Here is a 14,007-nt window from a genome sequence, read left to right on the forward strand (position 1 = left end):
GCCAAAAGAATGGATGTGGCTCTTTTTCTCCTTAATAGTTTAACATTAGGTCTGTGTGCGGCCCAGGTAGTGGCAATTTGAATTAGCCGTTTCAGTGCACCGGCTATTTATCAGGTCCCTCCTTTAACAAGATTGAACTACTACTATTGACACGATTTCCGTATTTAAGACCACTCCTCACAGCATCTTTAAAGGAGATGGATACACATTTTTTTAACAATTTGTTACTACAGAACACTGTCTTAAAGTGGTGGTATTATGTAATTCCCAGGCACATAGTGCCATTTTAGAGCACAAGCAAGTGACTGTTACCCTCAGTTGTTAAAATATCCTGTTTGTGTCAAAAATAATTTAAAAGAAGTTTGACCTTGAAATTTGACTCATTGAAATTGGCCTCTGTCTCTTTAAGAATCTCCTGCTCTTTCCGACACTCCGGCACCTGTGTTGCCATCACAAGTACTTTCTGTAATGCCTTCAACCGTTCTTGGGACTGTTGGACTGACAAGTAGTTTGTATAATAAGCTCAGCAGACTTGCATTTCATCCAGGTGTTTGCTAACTGCTGCAGCCGCTAGTCTGATAGAGCCGAGTGGGGAAGGTGTGGGGAGGGGAAGCTCGGATGAAGGCGGCAGCCCCACAGAGGAACTTTGTAGAAATAGGCACCGATTTGTGATAGCAAGTGTATATCAGGTTGTTGAGCCTTTTTAGGTCCTTGGCTCTGATGCTGCTGGCTCAACAGATAACGGCAGAAGAGATGACACTCACAACAACAGACTTATAGAAGATATACAGTATCTTGCTTCTAACCTTGTAGGATCTTAGCTTCCTCAAGAAGTACAATCCGCTCTGTCCTTCCTTGTAGACGTCTTCAGTGTTGCATCGCCAGTCCAGTGTCCAGATAAACAGAATATTTATTCCTCAACCACCCCTACTTCTTCTTGCATGATGGAAAGATGGTGTGATGAAACTCTTCTCCTGAAATCTATAATCAACTCTTATACATTCAAGATGAAATATGATCCTTTAAACAACTTAAAAATATTTAAATCTCATTTATATCAATGTCTATTAGTTATGATAAGAATGCATTTGCAAGAGAAGTGCACATATATTATATAGGATGGAGTCGACTATAAATTGCACTATATATAAACTGAAGACTGAGTGTTCAGATCCCATTTTATGCCTGCGGAAGTTCTCAAGTGTTTGTAAATATTTGATCTTTTTGCCCCACAAATTTCACACTCTTACTTTCATTACTCTATAGTATAATTCTCTAATCTAACTTTTGTAAACAAATTAAACAGCTTCTTAAACAGAATATCATCTTTCCTACACAAGTGCAAGATTGGGTGTGTCGTAACCGATTCATTGTGTGTTGTTGGATTTATTTTTTGATTGCATGTGGAGCACACTCACTATTGTGATTGTGCACAAAGAAGGAGAGACATAAATTATGTGGATGATTTTTACATCAGGCCATTAAGCCAAACTCCTTTCCCCTTTAAATTCTGTTTTCCTTCTTTAATGAGATCTAACATCCTAATGAGGGGGACAGAAAAGAGAGGTTGGTAGAGAAGGGAGATGAAAGAGGAAAAACAAGCCCATGAGAGCATCGGCTTAGAACAGCAGAAAAGGTGCACACATTTTACATGCATCTACTGGCCAGGAGGCAGAGAAAGTTCAAAACTTCTCCTAAATATGGGAAGTGACAGATCTCTGCAATGAAAACAAAGATGAAGGAAAGGCTCACTTTCATGTGGCACACGTCATTTGGTGCCCAAACGTGATTCATCATACTAATTATGGTCAATGAAGCTTGTGTGTCTTTGAATATATTTGTGCCCCTTCTTTTTAGTCAATGGTGGTTTAAAGATTCAAGGAGCTCTCTGTCATTTCATATGCATCCACCAGCCACATGTATGTACATTTGTAAGTTAATATAATGTTAACTTTTCTACAACAATCAACTACATGAAAATCTCATCATTGTGCTTAACAGTAGAACAAACTGTGTAGAAAGAGATGTAGCATATGCATTTTTATGTCATGTGATTTTTTTTGGTTATAAAACCAAAAAACAATGAAGTGTTATGAAAATTGTTTTAAATCAAATGATTAATTCTGAATTTATAAGACTACAGCAGAATCGATCACTGCTATGTCTGCTAAGCCAAAATGTGCCACTAAAGATTGGGTTAATACAGCCAAAACAAATTGGAATTGATCAAAAAGTTGGCCAAAACCTTGTCCTTTTGTCACAGTTTTGACTGTAGTCTGTTTAGTTTGTTTAGAATTTGATTCAGTTTGTATTATTTTTGAAGATTTTATTTTATACCCTGCTTCCTTTGACTTTGGATCTGATCATCTTTTGAGTCAGTCCATTGCATGTAAAATATGACAGATTATGTCCATTTATCGAACCATAACAGTGGGATTGAGCATGTGTTGGTGGATCTAAATTATTGAAGTGAGATCATGCCCTTTCTGTAGACTATGAGTAAATTATACAAAATAGCTTCAGATTATATGATGATAAATACAAGTTTGAAATCTCCCCAGGGTGTGTAATAAATGCAATGCCCCTTTGTACCCAAATAAACAAAACTGCAAAAGCATGGAAAGTCAAAGGCTCACAATGACTACTTAAATATCTCTACACTCTCAGGAGCTATACTAAACTGTTTATTTTCTGTGCATAAACCAAAGTTAATTGGATATTAAAAAGTATGAGCTGGCAGTCAGTATGAAACACTACATTTTTTATAACATATTCTTATAAATAATGTAAGTTTTTTTTAAGTTCTGAGTTCTTTTTCATAGGGTGAGATGCACTAAATCGTAAAGAACTCTGTTGACGAAATTTCCGTTTTAATGAAACATACAGGGAACACACTTTTATGTTAATTGTGTGTGTTAGTGTTCTGTTGTCAGTGTGTTTGTAGCAAAGAGACCACCAAACACTCAAAGTGCACTGCGCAACAATTTTGGCTCCAACACCTCATTAGTCACTTCAGTGTTTCTCTTACTTGGTTCTCTGTCTCAACCAATCAGAATGTACTTGTTTTTTCTGTAAAACTTTTAAAAATAGACAGTTTTGTGAAATGAGCTTCCTGTTAAAAGTTCAGTAGCAAAAAGAGCGTTATATTTGGAAAGCTGTTGAACTTGTTGAATGGTCACATTGTAGTAATGAAGTTTTGTTTTTACTGAAACTCACAGTCCAACCTCATTTATTGTGGCAAAAAAAAAAATGGGTAAGAAGAAAAAAAGATACGAGTCAAACATGGTGAGTTTAATTTCTACAAATTAAGCAAATGAGACATATTTAGTAGCAGTATGTTTTTAAATTTTAGCCAACACTATTTAGTACTATATGCATACCAGTTCCTAAATTGACTTACTATTCTGTGGTAAATACTTGTACAGTAACATGAGTTTCTGCTGAGGGCTCAAAGCCTAATTACAAGCTCAATGTAATTCTGACTTGTATGACAGATCAACGTTTCACCCCTGGGAAGACTTATGACATTTTTCATCACCCTATCCAAGTCTGCCATAATGGAATAGAAATTTTAGGCACATGCATATGGCAGTAACGATAAACATAAGAACAAAGCAGAAACAAAAATGAGCTAGAAGGAATATATGTATGTTTTTGCTCTGAGATTTTTCAGGTCTTTTCTGCTCAATGTTTTTTGTTCAGTGTGTTAAATACACTGTAAACTATGTCAGTTCTCTCAATATCAGCCCAATGTTATTTGCAACCCTACTTGCCACGCAGCGACATTATGCCAAACTTTTGGTTTTGTTTAGAAAACCTACTTTTATATATTGAATGTAGGGCAAACAAAAATAAAACAAAACCAAGGTTAAAGTCTTTACGCTCACATTTCACTTTATTTATTACTTTAAGTTTATTTGATAGGGACAGACGTACATAGACAAACTGAACAAAACAGCAGTCCCATGTTTGCGTCATAGTTCTATAGCAGCAGCTAATTCGCAGCACTTGTCCCTAGATAGGCTTTTAAAAAGCAAGTTGATCTAATCAGCTGTGCCCAAGTCCAGTCCTCATGAGCTACCATCCTGCAACATTTAGATGCATACTGCTCAAACACCACTGAATCAAGTATCTGAATTCTCTCATCAGCAGTCAGCCAGCTCTGCAGAGGCATAGTAAAAAGCCATTCAGTTGCTTCAGATGTGTTGGAGAAGAGACGCATCTGAAAGTTGCAGGATGGTAACTTCTGAGGACAGGATTTGGGCATCTCAAGATTCAATCTTTTTTTCTTCATTCATTTTCTCTACCCAGTTTACTCTGTTCAATGTGTCAGTGTGGCAGGGGGTCCGGGTGAATTCCAGCATTCAGTTATCAAGTGGCAGGGTTCATCTTGCAAAGGCATTTATTCACAAAAACACATCAACCAAACAACCATGAATGATATGACACTAAGGTCTGGTTTAGACCTGTCATTTAATCTGGGGTCGCTGTAATTGCACTGTTCAAGTATGCTGAGAAAACACACAATTCACACATCAAAACATTCCCTCATAATAATAAATGTGCCTTCTCTTAAAGTGACTTTGAATATTTGTATTTATGAAGCCATTTGTCCTCTTCCACTCGATTCAAATTTTGTTGCAACTCAGTCAATGCTTTCTCCAGTCCACTTGGATTCTTCCAGTAGAATTTAATTGTAGTTTGCCTGTAGTTTTAGCAATGGCAGCGGAGGGAGTGAAGGAAGATGTTCGGTCCGTGTTGGCCACTCTTCCAAATATTGGGTTAACATTACCACCTGCCTTGTTCGGCTCAGCACTTCTCTCTTCGCAGTACACGATGATTGCTTACAGCACAGGCAGTTTCCAGCAAGTTTCATAGCGTTATATTGGCGCATTACATATGTCATGGACAAACATTAGCAATTGGGTAAAATTTAAAACCTCAATAGAGTCTGTGCCTCCAGGAAGCAATTGTTCGTCAACAGCTGAGAGCCCAGACCTTCTGTACGAAGCAAACCGTAGTACAAAGAACTGGTTTTTACCAGGCTAATGTAAGAATAGAATAACCATTGATTTTGGGGGGAAAAAAAACCAAAACATAACTATTGCATACCAAAAGCATGACTATCTGGCAGAAAACCCATGTCCTAACCAGGGGTTTGTAAAGGTTTAACTTAGCAAAATATAGTATTCTTTTTGCAGTGTAATTGCAAGAGTGGACATTTCTGTTTGCACATGTTTGTGCATGTGGATCTTCCAGTGCCTCCAGCTTAGGAACATCAAGAGCTGTGTGTTGGCTGGAAGGCTCCCCCAGGGATAAAAAGAGGGAGAAACTAATCCCTACTCCCTTACACATCCAAACTGTGTGTGTGTGTGTGTACGTGTAACTGTCTGCTGGTCTCACTTAGCTTTGGCAGGCATACTCCTATGGCTACTTTAGCAAAAGGCTGTTTGTACACATTAAATGACCTATGTGCTACAAGCATGCAGATTCTGTTAACGTCAGTCACTTGCATATTTAGAAACCCCTGTTAGTTCAGTCTAAGATTGATGGGAATTTCTATGAGAATCTAAACTCTACTGAGGGTTTTTGTGTAATCGTGCTGAGCAGTGAAGCATGTCGAGAGGAAGGACATGTCCTCAGCTCTGATCACATAGGCTGCTACAACCAAAACAGAGGGAGAGAGGCAGAAAGATAGATGGACAGGAGGGTGTAAGAAAAGAGAGGAGAATATGAACATGAAATAAACTGATGGCGGACGGAGGATGGCAGACAAAAAGAGTGAGAGCAGAGAGTGTGTAAGTCACAGCAGAAAGGAGGGGTGTAACTCAGAGGGGAGAATTCCAAAGAGATCTGTTGGGTGGGAGTGGATGGAGGTGAGGACAGAAAGCACCAACGAAAAGAGTAATGGTGGAAAAAGGAGTGATGGCGAGTACAGCTGAAAGGAATGGAAGCAGAGATGAAAGAACGAGAAGTTAACATAAACACAAAAAGCTTTCAGGATTGGCTTGATCCCTTATTATGATTTTTTGTTTGTTTTTTACCCTTCTCTCCTACTTTCCATCACTTGTACATGGGAGCTCTTCCTCCCTCATCTCAACTGCAGCCTACAGGAAAGTCGACGAGGCAGCCCCTCAGCTGACTGGCTAATTGCAGAGGTATCACTGTGTCAAATGACTAATAGAGTTTCCCTTTCCGTCGCAAACCTGCCAGCAGGAGCGCGGCCACAATTTGTTTACTCTATGCCCAAGCCAAGGGAATACAAAGATAGACCAGCCTCTTTATTTATTCTCAAACACAATTCCACGCTGCCAAAGTGCTAGGTGTGAGAGGTGTTAATGAAACATGCATGTGTTTATATGACTGCTGGCACATGCGTGCACACCCCCACACGCTTGCCACGCTTTGTGATGTACCTAATATTTTGTCAAGCAGTAAAGTAAGTTTTAGTTCCACAAGCTTTCAGCAAAATTTTCATGCCTATGTATTAAAAAACTGTCAACAGATTTTTGGGTTAGAAAAAAATAATAACTCTAACATGGCTAAACTCCTAATTTACTTAGAATTTTACTTTAGGAAGTAGAATAGCTTGCTGTGAGATTTTCTAATAAAAGAAAGACTCCCTGCAACTTCTTCAGAAGAATACTGCTGAACCCAGTGACTCTTTGCTCAAGGACAGATTTTTCAAAGTGCAAAGAGGGATACACACATTACACACGTGTGAATTCTTTTGTATCTGAAAGATATTTGCACCTTTGTGATACAAAGTTGAAGGTCAGGCATTTAGGTTCTGGCTAAGTCAATCTCCATACTAGTGTATTCACTATTTAATAGGTTTGATATGACATTAATAATGTCATAAGTTAATAAGTTTGGCAAGATAAAGTATTATTGCTTCATACCATCTTTCTTTGAAAAAGGGATTTGTGATTAAATATTTGTCTGTTTTTACATTATTCATATTTTGTTGTGTTGGCACCAAACTTGTTTTATCGGGATGTTATGTCATAGAGCAACACAAGATATGGCATATTTGGATAGTGCAAGGAAAATGTAATTTGTGTATAACCATTTTATCCCTTTCACTGTCTTCTGAAGTCACATAGTTAGTAAATAGACTACACTTGAGTAATTTAATTTAACCTTTTAACTGTCACCCCCAAAAAACACTTGCATGTAAATTAGTGGGTTCATGAGGTCACCAGTGTCATTATGACGGTAGAGGGATTTTAATCTTAGTACAAAATTGGCTGTTCTTCAAAGGCCTCAGGGGGTTTTCTTACAGAACATGCATAAACAAACAAGGAACATAGGAAACGGCTCAGAAGCAAATTGTATTAATGTTTAATGTTGTGGCACAAAATAATAAAGGTTTGAAAATCTTATAAAGAACAGTTTGCTCCATCATCTTAATATGGAAAAAGTCATGGCTCTCCATCTAAGTTGACAAGCTAGGCAAGAAGAGCAGTGATGAGAAATAATGTTTGTAAGGGGGGAAAAATAATAGCTGAAGTCATTATTTGCTACGATTGATGTGGGGAAGACAGCAGATATTTTTTTTAAGGAGAGGCTCTTGTAAGATAAGACCAAAATTTAACTTCTTTGGCTGACATGTAAAATACAATAACTAGGTCACCGTAAAAACACCGTCACTAATCGCATGATAGTGGTAGGTAATTTTCCCAAAAAAGGTGATCAGAGTTGATTGAAAGATAAATGGAACTAAAAAAAAGTGGAATCCTGGAAGGGAACCTATGAGAGGCTGCAAAAGAGTTGATGCCAAGACTCATCTTTCAGCAGGACAGCAACACTTTGGATCAAGCCATATTTATGTGGATGAATGGCACAGAGTTCAGGCCTAAATTTAATTGGGAATCTTTGGCTAGACTTGAAAAATGATGCTCACATCTAACCCGATTGAGCATGAGCTCCAAAGAAGAAGGGGTAGACTGTATAAAACCCATACAAGCATAAGCTAAAAGACTTGCAGCTGTATCTGATGGTTCAACTATCTACCTAATATAAAGGCATATGACACTTTACAATTTTTTTATTTGTTAATGATTTTAATCACACAAAATACACACAAAAACCTTTACATACAACTTTAAAGATTTTTATTGCAGCATAAAATGTGGCAAGGTTCATGTCATGTGAATCATTTTGCAAGGCATTGTAAGATGTTTCTATCTTGTCGTATTATCAAAGATAAACAGTTACAGAGACACAAATCCTCATGAAGGTTGCATTAGCTTTAAAGCTAATGCTTTACTCATTTGTCAGAAGACTCTTTGTCAAATCAAATAGTACAGTCAGTTCTATATGGAATATAAATGAGAAACCGTGATACTAGAAATGGAAAAAAAAAAAGTAGTAGCTGGAAGTTGCATGCAAATTAACCACATCCAAAAACCAAAACAAAAGAGCTAAGAAAAATGTCATGGCTGTGTTTCTTTCCCCTTCCATATCTACATTTTACCCCCTCTTGTCTGCTTAGCTTCCTTTTTCACTTTTTAACCAATAATATTCCTTTCCACTGGTCACAGCTCAAGCTACTGGATAAAAATATTTGACAAGCCACTTTTTTCTGTGCGAAACATTTTTTTTTTGCCTACTCCTCCTTTTGCCATTCTTCCATGCCTTCTTTTGCTCTGGGGTTTGTCCTATTTGGCTGTCACGTCTCTCAGTGAGTGCACACTGAAACTGGTAGTGTTGGCCTAAAGCCCTGGCTACTAATGAGACGTTGAGAAGGACAGACTCACCACGGACACTATTTAAAAAGTATAGAGAGAATTTGCCCCTTATGAGAGTGACTCTGCCCCATTACCTTCCTATACCACTGTTCTCTCTCACCACTGTTAGCTTTTTCAAGATGCTCTTCTATTCATCAGTTTCTAGCTGAAATATTTTTTCTCCTGCCAAATTATTTAGATCTTTATCAAGTTTAGGGCAATAATAGAATACCTGAAGCAACAATTATTCTCCTTTCATATTTAATTTAAAGCCAGAAATGTATACGCCAAGATATTTCATACATCCATTGTCTATTCCCGTTTGTCCATTCATGGTGAGTTGTTGCCATGAACATAGAGACAAACTGAACAATACCATCCACAATCACACTCATAGCTAAGGAAAATTAAGAGGCACCAATTAACTTAACAGTCATGTTTTTGGACTGAGGGAAATCTCAAGTGAACCCAGGACCTTCTTACTGCAAGGCAGCAGTGCTAACGACTCTGCCATTCAGCCCTCCCAGCATAACTCAATGACTGAAAATATTTGTTAACTTAAACAACAAACAAAAGTCAACAAAAAGCGTCTTGTCATGTGGTGTGTGATAGAGGGTGTCCTCATGTATCTTACAGATGAGCCAGGTCAGAAATGTGTGTGTTTGTGTGAGTGAGAGAACTGAAATAGAGCTATATCAGGGCTGTGAAGGTCAAACAAATGCCAGCTCTCAAGACAGCACTAAAGAGCAAGTTTGTCGGTCACATAATGATGAGACACTCAGCCTTAGCACACACTCACGGACACGCATAACCCAAAGTTCTTTCTTTTTTTTTTTTTTGAATTCATGGTCTTCGTATGTATGTGTTTAGGTTAAGTGTTTGCACCCCATTCTGTGATTACAGTTTGTCAATCAGATATTCCCTCTGATTGTGAGACCAGACCCATTGGCCGATGTTAAAGTGTTAATCACATGACCACATATTGATTTCCATACTGTGAATTATCACTCAGTTCCTGAGGAACACATTTACTTTGCTTCTACTTGTGTGTGTGTGGTGGGGGTGCGCGTGTGTATGTATCTGTGTTGTAGTCTGCAGATAGCTTGGTCTGAATGACAGATGAGAGGTTCCTCCTTCACACAGTTTGTCTCCCTGTTTACAGCCAGAGAAACAAAAGCCCCTAGACCCACATTAACATCTTGATATATCACCGATCCATAAACAATGCAGAGGGAAGAGGAAAGTTGCTGTGTCTGCGCTGGCCGTTTACATCTCTAAGCAAAACCAGATTTGATTTGCAGTCTAATGATTTATTATAACAGGTTATTCATATTTTGTGAATATCCTAAAATGCATTCTTTCTAGGTGATAATTGGTCCTTAAAATGATGCCATATAAAAGGATGCTGAGAAAATATTAAATCTAATCATAACATCAAATCTTAAACTAGGCATTTTTAAGTGTATTTTTCTCATTAACAATTATACAGAGCATTAAAATTGACTTGTCTTTCAATTAACCTGTTGAAACCTGCATTTCCTCCCCTTTCCTATACTTGCCTTTTTGCCCTTTCTTCCTGTTCTTCTCCTCCCTCCTTTCCTGTCCTATATAGAGCTGATGATGCATGTCCATAGCCACGTCCGTGACCTAAGTTATGTCCTTTGTCCCTACTTTGCCACCATAGCACCCTCTTCCCCTGGTGTCGACTCCACCCCTTTGCAGCGAACAGGAAGTCACGGCACTGGCACAGGTAGCTACAGCCGTGGTGGGACCAACAACTATGCCACGGTGGGGCCAGGATACACTTCAAGTGCCGGTGGAGGAGGCGGAGATGTTTACGGGTCAGACCCTTACGTGGCGGACCCCTACCGCACCCTGCAGTACTGCCCCTCGGTGGTGGAATCTCCTTACAGCAAGTCCGGGCCGGCCCTACCGCCTGAAGGAAGCCTGCAGCGTTCACCTTCCATCGACTCTATTCAGAAAGACCCAAGGTAGGATGAAACCCGTGACGTCCAGTGAGCTCCAGTATATGCGAGTGTGAAGATAAAGTTTAAATGTCACATATGAAATTGTACTAACATTTTACAATATTTTTCTAGGCGTACAGGTGCATCTCAAAGAATAGGGATGCATGTTCCAGTGAGGCCTGTTTGTTGGATTAAAAGTACATTTTGCAATTAGTAAACTACATTTCATCAAGCCCGCCATTTTGAATTAAAATGACTTTTCATTGGTCTGGTATAATATTCCCGTCTTCTAAGAAATTAAATGTCCCCTTAGCCGTAAGTTGAAAATCACAATAATTGCCAGAATTAGAGGCTTAACAACACCAATGTGTACAAATCAAAATGATGTGTTGTCTAATTTAGTGAATTAATTTCCCAAAATGAATGAATTTTTCAACATTATTCAAATTTTCTGAGATGCACCTGCATATGCTAATCATAACCATGGTTGACATGGGGGGAGAAAATTTACTCTAACAAAAACATTATTTTCATATCAACCAGCTTTTGAACAACAGTGACTCACTGCACCAGCATGAAAATGATAGAATAACTAACCTGCAGAATGATCTGTTGCTTTCTAAGCTGGAAAGTCTTTGCCAAATGCTTCATTGACCAATCAAAAATCCTTATTTAATAAAATACAAAAACTTTTCTTACAACACACAGAGGAGGCAGAAAACCACCATGCTGCAGTGTTTTTATATATAGCAGATATGTTTTTGTTGCAATGTGAGTGCAAATGCATTTAATTTGGAAGGGTAACTCCTAAGTACACACCAATTAATTGTTTAAGGTATAAAAAGATGCATTGATATGTTAAACGGAACAGGTTGTGTTAAGAGGTAGCCTGAAAAAGTAAAAGTAAAGTTTACAAGAATGTAAGAAACAAAGCTGAACATTTCAGAGTGTTAGAAAGATGCTTGAAATGTTTTGGTTAGAATAATTCAGTTAAAAAGTACTAAATGAGTTAAAAAGTAAAGAGTTCCCAATCAAGATATTTTGTCCCCAAGACTGAATCATTTAACTGTTTACCAAGTCAGTTCCATTCTGGTATGTGCATTTCTGCAAAGAACCTACTTGCAAAATTGTTATATAACTTTAATAAAGTTACATAACATTGTATATAGCTTTATTAAAGTGCAACTGGTGTAAAATCTTAAAAAGTAGAATGACATGTGAGAAAAGAAGTTTAAATCATTCAACTAATCCAATAATGACCCTAAAGCCAGTGTTTGAGATCAGAGCATGGGGTTGCTGTTAAGAGCGCTCATGTGTTTATTTCCATACAATGAACTTTGCCATGAAACAAATCCATGAGTCCTATCAAGCTTCACTGTTAAGTGTACAGTAGTTCATATAGACAAAAAACCCCTAATGCATCACAGTATGTTGCTTCCAGTCACACCACTTGCTATAGAAGCTCCTTTCATCTTCCTTAATGTCATGCTGGGTGTAAAAGAGCCCTACTGGGCTGTGATCACTTTTATCCTCTTGTCTCCTCAATTAAGCAAAGCTCCATCTCCATCTTTATTTATATATATTTCACTGGACTCTTGATGTATAATTCCTTTAATTAAAGAGGGAGATTGAGTGAGACGTGTGGATCAAATTTCAGCAGCAGCTATCAGTCACAGGAAGAGGCAAAGAATGGGGAGACAGAGAATGAACAGGATCAAAGACAGGAGAGCGTCTGCAAGATGTAAGCTAAGACGACTGAAGAATATCTATGTAGCACAATAAAGATTTAATCACCTACAAAATTTGTAGGTCCTCTAAATAAATGTTTTACTGAAATTTTTATGAATTGTGATAAATGAAGAAACAATAAATTCCACTATTTAAAGGGATATTTCCGGGATTGATCAAAATATAAATTGTATTTATTGAATAAAATGTATACAAGATATCATGGACACACGTTTCATAAAAATGTGCTAGGTTTTTTATTTGCGCAAAGTAAAACTCAGTGTTTCCTCTCTTAACTGTAGAAAATAAAAAAAAATAAAAAAATGATACAGTTTAGGACTTGCAGAATGAAATTTATTTAGTAGTCATATTGTAATTTTTATTTCATTATGGATGCATCTCAGTAAATTAGAATATTATTGAAAAGTTAATTTTATCCACTAACTCTGTTCACTAGGTGAAAAAAATATTTATAGATTAATAAAACACATATAGATATTTCCAAGTCTTTAGTTCTGTTAGCTGTGATGATTTTACACTTATAGCTAATGACAACATGCCATTTAAAAGATTAGAATATTACACCAGACAAATAAAAAAAAAAGCATTTTAATACAGAAATGGGGCCTACAGAATTAACCTACCTAATAAAAATGTAGGTTTAATACTTGCTTTAAGGTTACTGTTTTCAAAAGTTATTTTTAATTTGACAGACGGGCATCATCAAAAGGCATACAATTTGCAGAGATGTTTTTGCATATATTGGAAAAAACTGAATCTAAACTATTCTACACCCTTCCAATTTTGCTCAGAAATAGCTCTTTTGTGTGGACACATCCTGCAGAGCTCATTAATTTCACATTGAATTAAAAGTTAAATCATAATAAAGACATCACAAAACAGAACCAGATGACGAGCAGTTGGCTTGGATTTGTTGTGTCGTCTTATTAACTTTGGCCTCCCATGAACTGCAAGGGTAAGACAGAGTGCAGGAAAGTTGAAAACAAAATATGGTAATGAGTGAATTTCATTACAATGCTAATTTACAATGCAAGATACTAAACCCCTGTAAACAAAATTAACCTTTATCTAATGCACTGAAACTGCCAGACAAAATGCAAACACGCAACATCCTGACCTAATGTTCCTAATATGATTAATCAATTTGTTCCGTGTTCTTGTAATTGTTGACCATGTCTAGACACTGAGTGACTTTGGAGTAACTTTCATTTACTATAAACATAGTAGAAATTGCTGTGTGTGCAGTTTTGTGCACGGTGAGTTAGTTAGATGATTCTTAATAGAACTGAAGACATTAAACATGGGGTGTCCCTAACAACAGCTATTGTAATTTAAAAAAAAATAAAAAAATTGTTGTTTTTTAGAATAATGTAAATGTTTTTTTTCTTTAAAGACCTTTATTTTATGTAGATTGTTTTAATTTTTTTTAATGTCATATCAAAGAAAATGTAAACAAATATTCACACAAATGTATGCATAAAGCTTATGCAGCATGCTACATCACCAAAGTACAGGAATTAATAAAAAATAAGCTTTTGTTTATTTATTAACAAATAAGA

The 14,007-nt window shown here is 37.1% G+C and overlaps 1 protein-coding gene across 1 annotated transcript in view; it reads left to right on the plus strand.

Moving 5' to 3' along the window:
* The window catches only part of ctnnd2a (catenin (cadherin-associated protein), delta 2a), a 219,605-nt gene that overhangs the window by 104,262 nt on the left and 101,336 nt on the right, over positions 1-14,007 (plus strand). The window contains 1 exon segment of the mRNA XM_032551622.1: positions 10,417-10,723. Coding sequence (XP_032407513.1) covers positions 10,417-10,723 — 307 coding nt within the window.

This window comes from Xiphophorus hellerii, chromosome 21 (genome assembly GCF_003331165.1).
Source record: "Xiphophorus hellerii strain 12219 chromosome 21, Xiphophorus_hellerii-4.1, whole genome shotgun sequence".
Lineage (NCBI taxonomy): Eukaryota > Metazoa > Chordata > Actinopteri > Cyprinodontiformes > Poeciliidae > Xiphophorus > Xiphophorus hellerii.